The sequence below is a fragment of the Podarcis melisellensis genome, assembly GCF_964234715.1.
Source record: "Podarcis melisellensis genome assembly, chromosome: 17".
In the NCBI taxonomy this organism is placed as follows: domain Eukaryota; kingdom Metazoa; phylum Chordata; class Lepidosauria; order Squamata; family Lacertidae; genus Podarcis; species Podarcis melisellensis.
The window spans coordinates 32,795,738-32,816,196 of NC_138534.1; the positions used below are offsets into that span (position 1 = coordinate 32,795,738).

General features: G+C 43.7%; 1 protein-coding gene across 1 annotated transcript; it reads left to right on the forward strand.

Annotated features, from left to right (window-relative positions):
* The first annotated feature begins 11,465 nt into the window (after positions 1-11,465).
* On the forward strand, positions 11,466-20,459 carry LOC309360254 (C-type lectin domain family 5 member A-like). The gene is made up of 5 exons (XM_081894914.1): positions 11,466-11,640; positions 15,945-16,001; positions 16,097-16,233; positions 17,565-17,674; positions 19,216-20,459. The coding sequence occupies exons 1-5, from the start codon at positions 11,562-11,564 to the stop codon at positions 19,322-19,324; spliced, it is 492 nt and encodes a 163-aa protein (XP_081751040.1). The 5' UTR covers positions 11,466-11,561; the 3' UTR covers positions 19,325-20,459.

The following is a 20,459-nucleotide window of genomic DNA, read 5'->3' on the forward strand; positions in this document are numbered from 1 at the left end:
CTTTTGGGGGGAAGGGGGGGCTTATTTTTAATAAACCTTCCTAATAATAATAATAATAATGGGTGATCCCAACCCTCAGCAAAGCAAAAAATAAAACCTTTACCTTTGAGAAGAGATTGATGGTAACTACCAGGGCTTTTTTTCAGCCAGAGCTCACCAGAGTTCAGTTCTAGCACCTCTCAGATGGGCGCCATTGCCATTCTAAGAGAATGAGGGAGGTGTTCATGGTGAGTTCCAGCACCTTCTTTTCTGGAAAAATAGCTCTGGTAACTACGCAGGTGGCGCTGTGGGTTAAAGCACAGAGCCTAGGACTTGATGCCTAGGACAGAAGGTCACCGGTTCGAATCCCCGCAACGGGGTCCTGTTGCTCGGTCCCTGCTCCTGCCCACCTAGGAGTTCGAAAGCATGTCAAAGTGCAAGTAGATAAATAGGTACCACTCTGGCGGGAATGTAAACTGTGTTTCCATGTGCTGCTCTGGTTTGCCAGAAGTGGCTTAGTCATGCTGGCCACATGACTCGGCCAATAAAGCAAGATGAGTGCCGCAACCCCAGAGTCGTCCATGACTGGACCTAATGGTCAGGGTTCCCTTTACCTTTTAAGCACCAACAAAACAGTTTTGCTAGATATAAGAGAGGCTTTCCCAACTTCTCAGTCACTGGAAATTATGGTCGTTGGCTCCAAGGAAGCATGGGATTTGAAGATTTCTCTACCTGTTGAATTGGGTCAGAAGGAGGCAGAAAAAAACCTAAATATCTCATGCTGGCAGGCAGGGAATGATAGATGGAATACTGGAATTTCTTTCTTCTGGATCAGATGAGGACAAAGTAGCTCACGCTCCATATCTCACACTCCCTGGCCCTCTTCATGGTGGCAAACCCCCAATAATAGAACCCTCTCCCACTTCAGATGCAGCAGAGGCAAAGTCTCAGCACCTTCAGAAACACTGTAAGCATTCTAGGCTGGCGTTTGGGATCCAGCAGTAATTTATGAGAGGCTGAAGAAGCATCTTTGAGATATGTACATGAAATCCTGATTTGTGCAAGTTATGCATCTAAATCAGGGCTTCCCACACTTTTGGTCTCCAGCTGTTTTTTGACTACAATTCCCATTCTCCCTAGCTAGCGGGACCAGTGATCAGGGATGATGGGAATTGTAGTCCCAAAAGACAGCTAGAGACCCAAGTGTGAGAAACCCTGATCTAAATACACACTTTCAATTCGCATTGAAATGAAAGACTTTGAAAACTGAACACAGATTGATTTGGAATAGAAAGCATATGGGTTTTTTCTTTTAATAATTATAATTATTATTTTTCAGTTTGATTGGAAGTAATCTATTTATTTTTAAATTGCCATTGGAATCATTTTCATTTCTGATTTATTTGCTTAATTAAAAAAAAAAACCAATCGCATTCTAAGGTTAAATGAGACAATAATAGCTAAAATAACTGATTGAAAGCATTTGCCCTGGTATTTTGTGTTTGAAAAAAATTGTTTCCCACTCCATGGACTTACATCTTGTAATCTTCGCTACTTAAGCATTTCTTAAAATTCATGTCAATTACTATTCTGGCCAGTGCCTACACAATCAATATGTTTTAATCACTGTCTACTTTGTAGATATTCCTAATTATCCAATAAACAAAAATTGACTTTTGTATTATACCGAGTAAACAATTTCTGATTAATAAACTCTCATTAGTTATTTTTAAATGGTAGAGGAAATGCAATTATGACAGTATCAAAACATTAATTGATTAAATCTCTTTTGTAATGATGGAAATGATGCAAATAAACCAATTTTTCATCTTGACATTTCTGTCATGCCAATGTTTCTGTCACCTTTAAATTTCCAACTGTTAGTTTCACAGAGCATTGAAATGACATACTGGTTTAAGGCCAGGCTTCCCCAACCTGGCGCCCTCCATATATTTCAACACCTACCAGTATTCTATTGGGGCAGATTGAAAGTCTTCCTGGTAATATATAAAAAGCCCTAGAATAACTTTAGGTCAGCCTATTTGAGGGACCACCTTGTTCCAGAACTACCGTTGAGCTGTTTGCTGCTTGGGATTCATTTTCCAAACCTATAACCATTTTCACACTCGGAATAGCATCTTTGAAACTCGAGCAAACGATGGTGGAGGAAACCATCTCATGCCAAAACCTGTGCCACTTTACGATTCAGTCATTTTCACATGTGCAATGCAGCCAGCAGGGATTTGTCCAAAGTCATGAGCAGACAACACATTTTATATTTGCAAAACAATTTATTGTTGTTTTTTCTGTTTTGTTTTCTACATGGGTACTATTTCTTTTCTTTTTCTTCTTGTTTGAGTCTTATCTTACTCCATGCACTCGTATTATGCTCTTTTTATCTTTCAATGGTGTTTGTGTAACATTTTTTAATTTGCAAAACCAGACAGATATGGGTTTGCTTTACCATATCACTCTCAAAGTGAGACCCTGTACCAGGTCCTTGAGATTTGAATCTTGGAACAGTTCTAGTTGGCCATGTGAATTTTTAGCAAGAGCATTACATCCCAATATAGCCCTTCCATTCAAGTTTGTAATTAGTGAAATTAGTGAAAGTCTCTTTATAAATAAACACAGGCATAGTTAAAGTGAAGCAACAGTGGCTTGTTTTCCTGTGATGTGAGTCTGTTTTCATCCCAGCTTTACAGTTTCCATGACAGACAGACATATGTTTATCCATTATTCCTCATTCCTCCTACCTAAAGAATAAAGTTTTTTTTAATAGTTGCAAACTTACACAAGTAATAAGGGTGTTGATGATGCTGGACCTAATGCCCAAGCAATGTCATCCATGACCAGATTTTTCTACAAACCTAAACAAGCCTTTCTATCAGCACTGGTTGCCATATAAACCAGAAAATTCTGCTAATGTCTGCAGGGTGGGGCTGATAGTAAATATATTAGTAAATGTCTGGGATCTCATCTGTTCCCCGCTGCGCAGCGGTCACTTCCTTGTTGCCTCCTAGATGGCAATTTTGAAAGCCTGATCGTCCGCCACTTCCGATCAACCAAAAAAGGCTCAACAGCTTTTGGGATGATTGCCCCACAAAAGCTCAGCAACTGTGTTTGGATTTTCTAAGGTTACTGCTGCACACAGGGAATAATTTGTACAGCTGATTGCTTCAGTTTTGGATTACTTGCAACCAGAATGAAACCTTGTGCCACCAAGGTAGCAAGTTGAAAGATCAGACACAGAAAATACTGATAAGTCCAGTTGGGAAAGATTTCCGTTCTGATTATTATCTCGCTAACAAACAAGGAAGTATAGCTTATAAGAAGAGACAGGACTGACTTGGCTGCATTTAGATGAACCTCCAGGCGAGGGTTGTGGAAAATGGTTGCATTTTGTTCCAGGTTTTTGGCATGCCTGAAAAGAGTATTGAGAATTGGCACAGAAGAGGCAATCACTATCACTAGGGGAACAGAACAGCCCAGGATAATGGGCAGGAGTTTGTAAGGCATAGTCATATGCACAAGTATCAATTTTCGCTTTTTGTAGTCGTTTGTAAAGTTAAAGTCAGAGGGAAGGCTGAGGAAAGTCTGGTTGTTCAGATTGTCGGATGCTTGGGACACTGTTTTAAAAGTCCAGGTGACTAGGAATGTTGCTCCACAGGAAGCCAGCACAGAACCAAGGAGGAACCAACGCACAAGGCTGGAAAATTGTAGTTTCACCCTCAGCAAAAAGGACTGCTTGAAGTTGACAATCTTCATGCAGTAGAAAACACTCAGCCAGGCAGTGAACCAGAAGCTCAAAAAGCTTGCGGCAATATCGAGGGTAAACGTGATTATTTGCACCATGTAAAACTTTCTGAAGAACTCCTTCCAGATGAGTGAAATGAAATAGTCCAGAATTAGTGAGGTGCAGAAGCAAAGGTTAGACAGCCCCAGGCTGGCCAGAATTTCATCACTGGGCAGCAGACTTCTGCCTTTCATCCAGTCGGTAACATTCACACCAACAATAAGCCCATTGGTGATAAAAACCAAAATGCAAAGAGTACCTGAAACAATGAAATAAAAGGTTATAAATAGAGTGATGTGATCCACCTGGTTTTCAGACCTGGTGGGTCCCATATTGAAATTGAAATATTTTATTGTCATTTGTAAAACTTGTATACAGTGAGATTATATGAGCACCCCCCACTCAGCTCAATTAGTCTTAATTCCCCTCGTTTACTGACGCGCACCCACCAAACCCGAAAGTCAGTTGCCCTGTTGTTATCTTTTCATTCAGCAGCCTAACAGCCCATGGATAGAAGCTGTTCTTTACCCTGTTGGCACGACTAATCATGCTTCTATATCTTCTGCCCGAGGGCAGGAGATCAAGAAAGTGCCGGCCAGGGTGTGAGTCATCCCTGAGAATTTTCCTCACTCTCCTGAGGCAACGTTCTTCCACAATGTCATCCAGTGGATTCACGGGACAGCCTATAATATCTTGTGTTGTATTCACCACCCTCTGTAGGCACTTCCTATCAGTTGATGTCAAACCATCGTGTCACACCGTGATGCAGTATGAAAGGACACTTTCTATTGTGGACCATAGAGATGGTATCTGCATCAGCAGGGGATAAATGGGATCTTGTTTGCTCTGGAAATGGTTAGTGCAAAGGCTTTAATTGAATTCAATCAATTAAGTGGGATCGGGTGAAAGAGGCATAACTCAGACCAATCAGTCAAACAAAGCCATATGTCATGGGCAGTGGCGTAGCGTGGGGGGTGCCAGGGGTGCCGGCCGCACCGGGCGCAACATCCGGGGGGCGCGAGTCCAGAGGGAAGGGACAAGTTCCTTCCTCCGCCGGGCTCCCCGCCGCCGCCGCCGCCGCTGCGCCCACTCACTACTCGCAGGAGGAGCAGCCGCTGCAGCAGCGCCGACGCCGCCACCGACACCTGGCCGGGCACGGGCAGCCTCCGCACCCCGCCGCCGCCGCCGCCGCCATCCCCTCGGCCCAGCCACAGGCGGCGGCTGCTTCTGCCGACGGGGAGGGAGGAGAGCTCCGAGGGGCCTCGCCGCGCCCTGCGCTCCCCAAAACCCTCCGAGAGGAAGCCAGCGGGCGGGCGAGGGTCTCCCGGCGGAAGGGGGCGCCGCTGGCTCCGGCTCTCAGCGCAAGTCTCAGCCGGGGGGGCGAGGACGGAGCGCAGCTGGAAGCCCCAGGACTCGGCCGGGAGGAGGCGAGGCGCTCGCCAAGCCCGGATCTGGAGCGCCTCGGAGCGCGGACTCCACCTACAGCCCAAGGAGAGGAGGGGGCGGGGAGGCGCCTGAGGGGAGGGGGCTTCGGCTGCCTCGGCTCGCGGGGGCTCCACAAATAATAAATTTAATAAATTCCTGCTGAGCCTTAAGGGGGGTCCTTGGCTCCTTCGCTCGCCCCCAGCCCCAGTGGCGTAGCGTGGGGGGGTGCAGGAGGGCCGGCCGCAACATCTGGGGGGGGCACTCGCACTGGAGTGCTAAAATCCACGGGTTAGGGGGCGCAAATTACTTGCCTTGCCCCGGGTGCTGACAACCCACGCTACGCCACTGGTCATGGGTACTGCCAAACAAAGTCAACCTTCACTGGGATAAGTAGCTTCATATGTTGTTTGTTCATGTTAGTTACAGAAGTCCTCCAAGTGGCAGCCAAGTCCAATGGTTTAACAGTCTCCTTCAAGACCTCAAGATGATGGCTGAATTTTACTCAGACAGCTAAGAACAAAGTTTTCTTATACAGTGGAACCTCGGTTGTCGAACGTCTCCATTGACGCACGTTTTGGCTTCCGAACGCTGAAAACCCTGAAGTAACTGCTTCGGTTTTCAAATGATTTTCCGAAGCCGAACGTGCCTCAAAGCTTCCTTTTTGAGTTTCCCTATTGTATTGAGGATGCGGGTGGCGCTGTGGGTTAAACCCGCAGAGCCTAGGGCTTGCCAGTCAGAAGGTTGGCAGTTCAAATCCCCATGACGGGGTGAGCTCCCGTTACTCAGTTTCTGCTCCTGCCAACCTAGCAGTTCAAAAGCACGTCAAAGTGCAAGTAGATAAATAGGTACCGCTCCGGCAGGAAGGTAAACGGCGTTTCCGTGCGCTGCTCTGGTTCGCCAGAAGCAGTTTAGTCATGCTGGCCACGTGACCCGGAAGCAGTACGCCGGCTCCCTCAGCCAGTAAAGTGAGATGAGCGCCGCAACCCCGAGTCATCCGCAACTGGACCTAATCGTCAGGGGTCCCTTTACCTTTACCTTTATTGTACTGAGGCTTCCGCTTTCAGTTTTCGGGTGTTTCAGAAGTCGGACTGTCTTCCGGAATGGACTACGTTTGAAAACCAAGGTTCCACTGTACCATCAATTTACATTAATGACATAAACATCCTTCCATCCCTGTGTTACAACCTGTGTAGTTGCAACTCAAAGGAAAATCACCAAAGGTTTTATAGAGAAGTCAGCATTAATTCCTGAGAAAACAGAGAGAAGACACCATTTGGGGTTTAGGACTGGTGAAGGGTCAATAATGATTCCAGTTTCCTTAAGAATTTGTGCCCAAAAGTAGCCACATGGGGCAACCCTAACATGTTTGTCAGTAACACCCACATCCCCTTCAACATGTCCAAATATTTCTATCCTGAATCTGTGCTAGTTGCACAAGTGTAGAGTACCCTTTATGGACTGTTTTCAGGAAATTATCTCAAATACGGGTCAATAAAGAAGAAAAGAGCTTAGCGTACCAGATTTCATCCCAAACAATTTCGTCAAGGGTCTCATTCCCTACTCTGCTCCTCACACCAATTGTAAACTACAGAAAGAGGGGAACTGCAAGGCTAGTAACATTTAATGTAAATGACAAACAAGCCCTTCCATATAATATTAGAATGAAGATAATTTGTGATGATGCCCAAGAGATGAAGAATACCTGAAACAATGAGGTAAAAGATTGTGAGTAGAGAGAGGTGATTCATCTGGTCTTCAGACATGGTGGATCCCACGGAAATGATAGCTGTACTCGTGGAAGATACAGGGAATCTTGTTCACTCTGAAAATGGTTAGAGAGGAGGCTTTAATTTGTTGAAGATGAGCAAATGACCAATGCAAATGAGCAGAGTTCTCCAATTATTGTTTCTCTAAATGGCACCTGTGGCAACCAAGCAAAAAACCCATGCCTCGTAGAAATGTAACACAATACCTTAGTCACTTTTCTGATATTTCAGGGCAGTCAACAAGCCATCATGATTTTATTTTTAGCAAAATAATTCCTTCATTCCAAATATTCCATCTGAAGCCATTTCATCTGGAAGGCAGAGAACAAACGTTTAATGACTTATTTGGGGGAATGGTCTTCCCAATCCCATCCAACGTGGGGGTGAGAAGGGGAGAAGACTATATGTCATGATGCTCCTGTTTCAAATTCAGAATTTTGATATCCATTTTATTTATCATTTAACATTAATTATTTAGGAGATATATGCCCCACCTTTCAATCAACTGATTTTCAAAGTAGTTTACAACAAGTTGTAAGCTCCTCCCGCACCTTTGGGCTGGGAGAACCCCTCACACATACATTCACAAGTTACTGTGACTTATTAATGAGGCAAGGACACAGTTCCCTTCGGGTCCGCAGTGAGAGTTGGAGCCGAGTGCTCATTCTGTGAGGGACTGAGAAAGCAAAGACCTTGCAGCTGTTGGGGCCAAGCTGGTCTTCCCTTTGCCTTGATGTTCTTCCATATGACATCAGGGGATTCAAAGTTCAAACTGCCAGGGGCAAGCAGCGGTTCCTTGGTAGTAAACGCCAGCAGCAGGGTCTTACCTCTGATCTTAGCGCTTTATTTCCATTAGAAATAAAGGCTTAGCACTGAACAACAGATCACAGAATCTGCCAGTATATGGTGTCAGGTGACTGGCAGGTGGACGTGGTTTGCCCCAAAAGGAGATAATTAATTATTTTGGAACCCAGCAAGATGAATATCAAGTTTGGTGTTCTTTTTATCATCTACAATGAACTTCATGAGTTGCTTTGGCTCCTTGCAATCTGCTTTAAAAGTTCCTCAGTACTTTGCGTAAACTTTGCTTTCCTAATTGCCCAGGTGTGGTCAAACCGGGACATGAAGATGCAAAGAGCAGAAGGATTTTGTTTCCAGTTTTCCATAACCATTCCCATAGGACACTTAAGCAAATGACTGTTGTCAAAACAGATTATGGCTTATAATCAAATGAAGAGGTACACAGGAAAATCTCTGGAGATCGGTTAGGGTTTTTATTACGATGGAAAAATGTCTTAGGATAATCACACTGCATTTTAACTTTTATTATTTATTATTATTTAATTGTCTATGTAATAGAAAGTTTGTGCTGGAACTTTGTTCAGGAAAGGTTATCAAGACCAGTGGCTTATCAAATAAATTCGTTGATGATGGTGACAGGACAGGAGATTAATGTTTCCCATTACTTTGAGGCATTTGTGGGAGACTTCTCAGTGGGTTTTTCCCTGTGGGTTAGATCTGGTTGTGGAAATATCTAAATTAATAGTTCTCATTAGCCTGAGTAGCACTTAGAAACAAAAGAGGAATGTAAATGGGTAAAATTGATGGTAATTGCAGTCAGACAGGTTATAGCGAGTAACTGGGAAAATGCAGAAGAGCTAGGGGTGAACCAATGGAGGAAAAAACTGAAAAATATTATAATTTTAGAATATCTAACTGTGACGATACATAAAATGAAAGGGTTTAAGGTTAGTGAGAAGGAGGTGGATTGGTTTGAGAAGATATTGAATTGTTTGGGTAGGTTTGAACAATTTGGGACGATAAAAATGTTTAAAGTTAAATAAACCTTGTGGAGGGCGGAGTGTTAATGTATATAGAATTGTACATATGGCTGATTTGAATATGTTATTATTGATTATGTATACCCAACGTATCAGCCACCTGGGGGGGTTTCACTGTTTGTGTTTTGGTTGTTGGTAAAATAAAATAAAAAAGATCTGGTTGTCTCCCACTCCGACTCTGACTCCCATCCTATATCCCTAAGTCCTATATCCACCACATGAGCATGGACGCCACACACTGCTTCATGGTAGTGTTGCTTCTTCCCTAATAGGGAAAACCTTTTACCACCCCTTTGACAGGCAAGTCCAACTGATCCAAAACACAGCGGGCAGATTACTGGCTGAGGCACCATTTGGAATTTATATTATATGAGTTTTAAAACAGCCGCATTGGTTGCCAGTTCTTTTCCAGACCCAACTTGAAGGTGATTGTGCTACTGCTGAAAGCCCTAAATGACAGAGGGACCAAATGTGCGAAATATCACCCCTCCCATAGGCAGTGCTATTTTTCTAGAAAAAGAGGTGCTGGAACTCACCATGAATACCTCCTGAAATATACTCGGAGTCCTGTAGTGATTTCATGCTCTGTATTGCAGCTTGTTTTCCCAGTAGTGATGTATGGAAGTGAGAGCTGGACAATAAAGAAGGCTGATCGCCGAAGAATTGGTGCTTTTGAATTATGGTGCTGGAGGAGTCCCATGGACTGCAAGAAGATCAAACCTATCCATTCTGAAGGAAATCAGCCCTGAGTGCTCACTGGAAGGACAGATCCTGAAGCTGAGACTCCAATACTTTGGCCACCTCATGAGAAGAGAAGACTCCCTGGAAAAGATCCTGATGTTGGGGAAGATGGAGGACGCAAGGAGAAGGGGACGAAAGAGGACGAGATGACTGGACAGTGTTCTTGAAGCTACCAGCATGAGTTTGACCAAACTGCGGGAGGCAGTGGAAGACAGGAGTGCCTGGCGTGCTCTGGTCCAGGGGGTCATGAAGAGTCGGACACGACTAAACGACTAAACAACAACAACAACAATTGCAGCTTGTAAAACAGAGATTGAATTGGCCCCCAAATCTATTTGCCTATTGTTGTAGGATCCAAGCTTAGTACATAACACCTTCCTTGTTCTCTTAGAATGGCAATGGTGCCCAACTGCCCCCCCCAAAAAAAGCTCCACAACATTTGTGTCCAGATTTTCACTTTTTGAAATATGGCAACCTTACTTACTGCCGAGTTTTTATGTTTTCATCGTTTTTTGTGTTTTGTTTTTATTTAAATTTATTCTATTTTTGGTCTGACTCGGGTCCTTTTCTCCCCCCCCCCCCGCAAAATTTTATTAAGGTTTACACAATACAGTAAAATAATATCTTGAACGAATAAAATCAAAAAGACAAAAAGGAAAGAGAAAAGAACATAAAATGATCAAGAGTAAAAAGAAGAAAAGAGGAAGCAGAGAGAAAAAGAACATGAAGAATACTGTAACAACAACAGTAATCCTAATAAAACACAAAACTATATCTAGCCCTCTGTCATAATTATATCTTAATCTTCAAACCACATACAAAGCAGGGAGTCTGATGGCTCAGAAATGGAAGCAAGAGGAGTTGCCTACACTAGATGAATGGAGAATGAAGATGACGGACTATGCAGAACTCGATAGACTGACTGGAAGGATCCGAAATCAATGAGATCAGAGATTTATAGAAGATTGGGAAAAGTTTACAGAATATATGCATAAATTAAGTGATAATCAAATAACGTTTGTAAGCTTTAATGAAGCTCTGTAAGAAGAAATGTTAGAATATGAGTAAAATTAAGAAATAATTTATAAAAACAATTGAAGAAAGGCTTTAGAAATGTGTAAGAAATTAAGAAGGGAAGGAGTATCAGGCAAGTTGAGGGAAGTCAAAAAGAGAATGGATATTAAAAAGAGGTATGATTTGTATAAATTTTGTATTGGAAAAATTGAATAAAAATAATTTATATATATATAAAAAAAATACAAAGCAGGGAGTCTTCCCAGCTCTCGTCTGAAGACTCTTCCCCCTCCCTCAGCCTCACATCCTTAGGAAAATTCTCTCTGACCTGTCTCCCACCCATCCATCACCTCTCTGTATGTCCTTTTCTGATTAATAACCACTAGCTCAGTGGGGCAAAGACTTGAACCTATTTTAGCACTAAACCACTGCAAGCACTGTACTTTCCCTGCCAACACACACATTGAGTTGCTCAACAGAAACACTGGTCTGTAAGAGGGGAAGTTCAGCATGTGCATTTCTAAGAAGGCTGCTTGGTGTACACATCCCTCCGAGTCATCCGAAGCTGCAGGAAACATTTAAGTCATCTTTCTCCAAGCAGACGCAAGACACCCGTGAAAGCCAAGTAGTGAGAAACAGCGTAACTGAGCCCCATTCGGGACAGCCACCTCTTCAGGAATAACAAAGGAAGAAGACAAAGCCCTGGTTTCATTCTGGTAAGCTTATTTTTTGTGTGCCCTGACATGGCGATACTGTCCAAGGCCTTGCAAGACCTCAAAAGTTGTGTCGGGGCCCTGAGGTGTGGGTGCTGAGCACCCGCAACAAAAAAATTGTGGGTGCTCAGGCACCCAGAGCCCTCTATAGTTTGGCGCCTTTTAATCATGGGCATTTTTACATTTCAGATGTAGCCAGTCCTGGAGAAATACCTGAAGGTTTCAACGTGTGTGGCGTACACAGCGGTTTCCTCCTAAGTTTCTTGTGGCTAGCTTGCTGGGGAATATGAAGTGGGATTGCATAGTTCCACTCATGATTCTCTTAGTTATTAAGCTAATAGGCACTTCACTGTTCCTTCTCTATGGTGAGTATCATGCTGAATGTGAACTTTCAGTAGAGTCTGCTTTGACTGACCTGACTGCCATTTGCAAAGAGTTAGTTTGCTCTTTTTTCATTATTGCAAACCTTCGTTGAGGATTTTTGAAATAAAATCAAGCAGTTATCAAAGACAAAGAGCATAAACAGGTTGCAATTTGAAAGCAACATTGCAAATCAAAACTGGAATCACAGGATAGGTCAGTTTACCTATAACAAATGGTGTTGTGCCCTTCAGATGTTGTTGGACTACAACTCCCATGATCTCTGTCCATTGGTCATGCTGGCTAAGGCTGATGGGAGTTGTAGTCCAGCAACATTTGGAGAGCAACACATCAGCTACCCCTAAGACAGGGGTGGGGAGTCATTATTGGCCAGCAGGTCCAGTTCCTTGTCTCCCCATCCCCTGTCGGGATGACGTCAGGTGATGTTGCACTTTGAAGTACTGATTGTTGGGACTTTTGAAGCACAGCAGTTTGAAAGCCCCTTTAGGGTCTAAACTATACCATTATCCAGAATTAAGGAGGGCTTGGTCTTTTAGTCCCACCACCATATAATTTTTTCTCATGAAAATCCTCCCTCCTTAAACTGACATGGGGAAGATATTCAAGGGCCATATGTATGGACTTTGAGATTTGTTCTCTTATGGATAAAATGGGGATTCTAATCTGTATTACATGCCCAGGAAACTAATGTGTGAACATAGCCAGTTCTATTTTTCTAGAAAAGGGGGGTGCTGGAACACACTGTGAACGCCTCCATTGTTCTCTTAGAATGGCAATGGCATCCACATGAGAGGTGCTGGAACTGAGTTCCAGTGATTTCTGGCAGAAAAAAGCCCTGGACACAGCAATGTGATTTTTAGATTACTGAAATTAAAAAGTAAATTGGGGGGGGGGCATTCTGGCCAACTCTTGATCCTGTAATATGCGGCTGTTTGGGGAATTACCGTATTTTTTGCACCATAACACTCACTTTTTTCCTCCTAGAAAGTAAGGGGAAATGTCTGTGCGTGTTATGGAGGGAATGCCTACGGGTGGCATGCCTACGGATTTTCCTCCTCTAAAAACTATGTCCGTGTTATGGTTGGGTGCGTGTTATAGAGCGAAAAATACGGTATCTCTGCTGGCCTGTAAAGAAATCTTGCCCTAGCCCTGATGGGTTGTACCAAATAGTTTTGTCCTATGGTTGCCTCTGATCAAACAGCTTTTTAAAAAAGATAAATGTACCAAAACAGTTTGAAAAATGGTAAAAGGGGTGAGTGTGACTGCACCAGGAATGAAAATAAGCTCTTCTTAACTGTCATTTGAGATTAATTCAAACTGTCATCAGATTGCATTAAGAAATGATGACAGGATTTTCTGTTTTTTATTTTAAATATTTTTATTAGGAATTTAAACAAAACATATTATCTTAAAACATATCATCCTTAATCCCCCCCCCCATTTCCCCCCTCCCTCAGTTCCAATCTCTGTTTCCTCTATAGATGCTATTCTCTGCATGTTACAAAATTGTATAAATCCTTAATTTATCTGATTTATGACAGGATATTCTGGGTGAAAAGAACCCATCATCTCTGAACTTCTCCTCTGCTTGAACTTCTTTTGACTCTCCCCAGAGCTTCACTCATTCTCAGGCAGATCCAGTCCTACCATTAGACAGAGTGAGGCAACTTCTTTTGGAAGCGGGCACTGAGGGTGAGGAGCAGTGCCCAAGTTAACTGTTAAGAGGACGGTTCTGTGGGTTCCACGTGGTCTGCCCTGGGTACCCTAACTTAGGCTTCAGTTGTGTGATGGAGGCCATTGTCCCATTGCTAGCCCTGAACTACGGCTGCATAGAACACCATACACTTAAAGCACACTACTACCCTTAAAGGACCACTGGAAGTGTAGTTTGTCAAGGGTGTAGCTCTGTGAAAGGTAAACCACATTACCCAGGATTCTTGGGAGTGTGGAAGCCATGTGTTTTAATATATGTTGTGTACACTGCCTAAGACTCAACTACCAGTTCAGTCGGCTTCTGTATGTGAAACTGGGGGTGGCCAGTGCTTTTTTTCTGTGAGGACGCAGGGGTACGCATACCCCTAAACATTTTGTGAATCTTTGTACTTTTGTCCATTTACTGTATTTATTTCCCCCGATTTGAACTATAAAATGGTGGTTTTCTTGAGTCAAAATGAAATTACCCCTAAACATACCGTATTTTTCGCTCTATAAGATGAACCAGACCACAAGACACACCTAGTTTTTGGAGGAGGAAAACAAGAAAAAAAATATTCTGAATCTCAGAAGCCAGAACAGCAAGAGGGATCGCTGCGCAGTGAAAGCAGCAATCCCTCTTGCTGTTCTGGCTTCTGGGATAGCTGCGCAGCCTGCATTCGCTCCATAAGACGCACACACATTTCCCCTTACTTCTTAGAAGGGAAAAAGTGAGTCTTATAGAGCAAAAAAATATGGTATTTTTTTTAAGGGAAAAAAGCACCGGGGGTGGCCATCTTGACCTTTGCCTCAGGCAGCAAAATTTCTTGAGCCTTCCCTGTTCTCATATGCGTGGAGACACAGTCTCTGAGGAGTCCGAGGGCAGCAAGGCTATTTTATCAACAGCACAGAGCTATTACTTAATTTTGGCCCACATTGCGCAACAAACCCATGGCAGCGAAAGTCCTACTTCCTGAAAAACGGAAGTCTTCATGACTTCATTAACCAAATGTCTGGTGTTTCCAAAGGAAGCGCAGGACAGGCTGTTGCCACTGGTGGTTTGTCATGCAATTTATCAGAGAGCTACCAACTTCTGCCTCATGAGTGTCGCTTTTTGAGGAAGATTCGGCTCCCCTGCCAGAAGATATTTACTTACGAACAAAAAAGTTTCTGTCCTGCAGCTTCAGAAAAAATAATTTTTAAAAAATGCTCCCAGGGTGATTTTCCAATCATTAATAAAACAATTTAAACACTAGAAGAATAATAACCCCAGTGAGTAAAAGCAATAAGAATAAAACAACAGAGTATCAGCAACTGAGGTGAGGTGTAACTGACTTTAACTGACTTTTAGGGTAGAGAAAAGCAAAGAAAAACCACCACTTAGTTCAGGAATAATACCCAGTTAAGCATACACAATTTTAAAATTGCCTCTGTCTTTCCCACTTTCAAACATACTTGGAAATAATGGCTTTGTTTATTACACCATTTCACAGATGAAATGTTTTATTTTATTTTATTTTATTTTAAAATACATACCTGTGCAAGCCCACAATGGGCTTCAGGTATCTAAACCATCGGGGGGGGGTGTAACATTGTCTATGCTGTGTGCTGTTTTCCCCCATAGACAATGTTTATAGACAATGGCCTTCGCGATACAGTATGAGCACACATCACACAACTACAAAACAACATGCATTCCATGCACCAGACCAGGACAAATATACAATGTTGATTCAAGGGTACTTTCCCATTTCATGTGGGCAATGGTGAGGACAGGCAAATATGGAGCAGATTCGCACCAGACATCCAATATACATTTAAATCCTGTGACTTCTCCCCCCCCCCCCCACGTATTCTGGGAACTGCAGTTTCCCCCTCAAAGGCCTACAATTCTCAGTACTCTTAACAAACGAAGGTTCCCGGGATTCTTTGAGGGTTGTTGTTGTTTAGTCGTTTAGTCGTGTCCGACTCCTCGTGACCCCATGGACCAGAGCACGCCAGGCACTCCTGTCTTCCACTGCCTCCCGCAGTTTCCTCAAACTCATGCTGGTAGCTTCGAGAACACTGTCCAACCATCTCGTCCTCTGCCGTCCCCTTCTCCTTGTGCCCTCCATCTTTCCCAACATCAGGGTCTTTTCCAGGGAGTCTTCTCTTCTCATGAGGTGGTCAAAGTACTGGAGCCTCAGCTTTGAGGATAGTCATGTGCTTTAAATGTATGGTGTGTGTCTGCCTGAAAGTCCCTTGGATGACTGAGTGTTTGCCCTAAAGGATGTCCCATCATCCTCTGTAACTTGTAGGGGTTCTTTGGCCAAGGTGGAAAGCATTCACTTAAAGCAGAAAATCTGAAATGTACTGCTCTGAAACATCCTTGGGTGGATCTACACACAGCGGAAAAAAACGCTATAAATAAGTCATAAATTAAATCACTATAAAAGAAAAAAACGCTATGTAAAATCTCAAAGAAAAGTTTTGTGCTCTACAGTGCCATCTGGTGTTGCATTTAAAACGTTGTTTTTTTGACTAATGTAGTTGACTCCCTCTGTTCGGGTAAGAAATGTGCTGAATTCACAGGTTCTTATGAGTCTTTTTCATTCAGCTTCACAGATCTTCTTCCAAGGAGACCCCATTCTCATCCCATCAGGAGTAAAAGATGGTATGTAATAAAAACAGCTCATGGGGGAAATGGGAATTTCTGCTCCTTTGTATATATTAAATCCAGTCGTCTCCTCTTTCTCCTAACTTCTACAGGCTGCCCCATAAGATGGGTACTTTATGCTGGCAAATGCTACTTCTTTTCTGCCGAAGAAAAAACATGGAATGACAGCCAGGAGGACTGTGCTCAATCAAATGCTCATCTTGCTGTTGTCAACAACAAAGCAGAATTGGTGAGAAGACAGGACTGCTTTGCAAAGCAACAAAAAAATAAGCATGGTGTTCTGTGATCAAATTATTGGCCTGCTTTCATAAAATAGTTCACAGTTGCTAACTTTTCAGGGCTAGACAAGACATGGTACCATTTACACAACTAGAATGAATGGCATGAATAGTTTAGATTTGTTTTTAAAGGCATTCCCTGTGAAGAAAAAGGGTTTGGCTGTTAAACCAGGCTTAGAATGGGGAATAGGTAAAGGTAAAGGGACCCCTGACGACTAGGTCCAGTCGTGGCCGACTCTGGGGTTGCGGCGCTCATCTCGCTTTATTGGCCGGCGTAGTTTAACCCACAGGGGGGTCTCCTAACAACACTCAGTGGCGCCGTGGTCTAAACCACAGAGCCTAGGACTTGCTGATCAGAAGGTCAGCGGTTTGAATCCCCATGACGGGGTGAGCTCCCGTTGCTTGGTCCCTGCTCCTGCCAACCTAGCAGTTCGAAAGCATGTCAAGTGCAAGTAGATAAATAGGTACCACTCCGGCAGGAAGCTAAACGGCGTTTTCGTACGTTGCTCTGGTTTCTCCAGAAGTGGCTTAGTCATGCTGGCCACATGACCTGGAAAAACTGTCTGCGGACAAACACCGGCTCCCTTGGCCAGTAAAACGAGATGATCAATGCAACCCCAGAGTCATCCGCGACTGGACTTAATGGTCAGGGGTCCCTTTACCTTTAACAACACTCAGCACCTTTAAGAAACTACAGCTCCCAGAATTCTTTGAGGAAAGCCATGACTGTTTAAAGTGGTATCATGGTGCTTTAAATGTGTGGTGTGCATACAGTCCAACATTTTTCCAGTGAAAATAGGGACGTCCTATTCCGTAATATTAATTTTACTATTTGAAACCCCACCCATCTGACTTGGATACTCCAGCCACTCTGGGCTGCTTCTAAGATATATAAAAACATAATAAAAGATTAAACTTTTTTTTAAAAAAAAAAAACCTTCCTTATACAAGACTGCCTTCAGATGGCTCAGGGGTCAGATAACTCCATACCCTCTGACATTTCTCCAATAAAAAGCAGGACATTCTGGGTTCAAATCAGAAACTGGGACGGCTTCTGTAAATCTGGGACTGTCCCTGGAAAATAGGGACACTTGAGGGTCTAGGTGTGGATGTGGCTTGTGGAAAACCACATTACACTGCTTGCCCAAGGACCACCAAAACCAGAAGTCATCCTTGCTAAAGACAAGAACCACCACCCCATTACTGCATTGCATTCCCATGTCAGAGCTCTTGGATTTCACTGTGTTTTCTCTTACTTCTTCTGCAAATGCCTCCCATCCAGATGTTCCTGTTCAACAGAACAAACCATTTTGAGTATTTCATTGGCTTAACACAGCAAGGTTCCAAGGGACTGTGGAGATGGATTGACAACAGAGCGTATGACCCTGACGTGTATGTTGATTATCATTCTGGTCATTTATTGTTTGTCACAAAGTGATGGGGAAGAAAGCCTCTGTTACTCAGCATTCTTTCCCCCTTATAGTGATACCTCGGTTCTCGAACGTAATCCGTTCCGGAAGACCGTTCAAGTTCTGAAACGTTTGAAAACTGAGGCGCAAAGGGCTGTCTGCAAATGGAATTGAGAAAATTGGGGAGGGAATGCAGTGGAAGCCGTTCAACTTCCAAGGCGCATTTGAAAATGGAAGTGTTTACTTCTGGGTTTTTGGTATTCAGGTTCTGAAACGTTCATCAATGGAGATGTTCAAGAACCGAGGTACCACTGTTGCAACATGTGGACTATAACACTCCCCCACCTTACGTGGCTGTTACAAGGATAACGATGTAGCACAAGAGACCTTCAGCTTTTTTAAAAAATGGCAGAGTGAAGGATAGGTCTCATAACGTCGTCTCTGGGGATCCTGTCAATATGTGTGTATGCAACAGGGAAATGATTGTGCCCATTTTTCAGAGTGTTAATAGTATACAGTGGTACCTCGGGTTACAAACGCTTCAGGTTACAAATGCTTCAGATTACAAACTCCGCTAACCCGGAGGTAGTTACTCCGGGTAGCAAACTTTGCCCCAGGATGAGAACGGAAATCGTGTGCCAGCAGTGGGAGGCCCCATTAGTGAAAGCGTGCCTCAGGTTAAGAACGGTTTCGGGTTAAGAACGGATCTCTGGGAGGAATTAAGTTTGTAACCCGAGGTACCACTGTAATGAGCGCTTCTAAGGAGCACTTAGGCATTTGGGAAAGATGCTGGGTGCATCTACTGAACACAACCTGTCCCTGCAAACGATATCACGGCCAGTGTTCATGAGGGCCGGCCCAAGACATTGTGGCACCTGAGGCAAACCACAAAATGGTGTCTCCCCTCCTCCTCACCAGGGAAGAATGGGTGAGTGAAGATCTGCATCAGGGACAAGCGAGAAATAAAAAATCTCTATTGAGATCCGCTGCCCCTGTGGGTCCTGCCGCCTGAGGCAGTCGCCACCAACTTGCCTCATGAGTGTGCCGGCCCTGCAGGTGGCAACAATTTTTGTTCAGACACAATAGGATACAGGTTCTGTAGACCACCGTATTAAAGTTACCAGTTTTGGACTTCCAAAATCCTGGCATCTAGGTGGGGCCAGGGATAGCAAAAGGCCCCACATTTAAAAACAAAAAGCATATATTTATACCCCAGCCATGTTGATCTGCCATCAGCTGTCCTCCCTTCCTTGGCTCAGCAAGTTCTGTGCAGGGTGACAGTGAAAGGGACCACGCAGACAGGCGCGCGGCAGTCTCCCAAGCAGTGGCTGAGGCTAACAACTTGTAGAAGTATAGAATCGTAGAATCATAGAGATGGAAGAGACCACGAGGGTCACCTAGTCCAGAACCCTGCAATGAAGGAATCTTTTGCCCAGTTTGGTGCTTGAACCCACAGCCCCGAGACTCAGAGCCTCATGCTCTACCGACTGAACCTGCTAATTTTCACTTCTCTTCCCTTCACAGATTGAATATCAGAAGTAGAATTTATGACTGTGCTGTGCTTGGATTACACCTTGTCACTTCAGCACCTTGCTCCGTAGTAAACCGCTGGATTTGTGAGGAGAAGGTATAGTCGCTCTGCTCTGTATGGGAGATACTCAGCAATGTGGAATCAAGACTCTTCACTCTGCTAAGGAACTTTGGACCTAATTCAGTTCTTGTTACGCATAACCCTGGAAAGGGAGGCGTGTTCTCTCACATGTGAAGACTTTTATCCAGCCAAATATATGAGTGGCCCAATAAACACTGCAAATACCGTATTTTTCCGTGTATAAGACGCCCCCGTGTATAAGACGCCCCTTATTTTGAGGGACTCCAAATTAAGAAAATGGGGGGAGATCGTCTGTCCCCTCGCCAGCAGAAGCTGCCAATTGCCCGCCCAATTGGTGCAGCGACAGCCAATCAACACCAGCCCTTGCCACAGCCACCAATAATATGCCCAATAGCTGGTGACAATCCCCGGCAGCCAATCCCATGTCCCCCCTATGCACTCTCCAAGTATAATATGACCCCCAATTTTTAACCTAATTTTTAATGGGAAAAAGCTCGTCTTATGCACAGGCGGTGTACTTCCAGTTGCACTTCTGCATTGACATAAAGGAGCCGCAAGTGTGTAAATCTACTTGTGTCTTTTGACCTTCCTTCCCTTTATTGCCGCACTGGAAGTCTCAAACAATTCCCCCTGTTGCTTGTTGGTCAGATGATCTCTCTTGCCTTGCCACATGTGAAAGACACTTTCTTCTACTCAGAAAAGAGGGTTCAGGGAGTTTAGAGAACAAGACTATATCCCTTTCCTGAGACCAGTCATGCAATAAAACCTCAATATCCACTTCTCCTAACCGCTCAACGCAGAACTTCCTATATTTCGAGACAGAACATTTTCTTCCGCTGTTGGAGGGGGAGTCCTTCATTTGTCCAAAAACCGCTACTGTTTTAGAAGATTACCAAATAACGGCTTGCTGTGTTAGCAAAACACACTAATTATTGTAATACAACTTGCATCTGAAAAGTTAAACAATTATATGACTGTACACACCTGAAGTTTTTAATGTTTGATGTTTTGAAGGCAGCACTGTATTGGGAAGTTTTTAATGTTTGATGTTTTGCTGTGTTATTTTATATTCTGTTGGAAGCGTCCCACAGTGGCTGGGGGAACCCTGTAAGATGGGCAGGGTACAAGTAATAAATTAGTAGTAGTAGTAGTAGTA

Excerpts from the sequence above, each read along its gene's own strand:
- LOC309360254 (XM_081894914.1), top strand. The coding sequence starts at position 11,562 with ATGAAGTGGGATTGCATAGTTCCACTCATGATTCTCTTAGTTATTAAG. Across the intron at positions 11,641-15,944 it reads TTCACTGTTCCTTCTCTATG|CTTCACAGATCTTCTTCCAA; the intron begins GTGAGTATCATG and ends TTTTTCATTCAG. Across the intron at positions 16,002-16,096 it reads CCCATCAGGAGTAAAAGATG|GCTGCCCCATAAGATGGGTA; the intron begins GTATGTAATAAA and ends TAACTTCTACAG.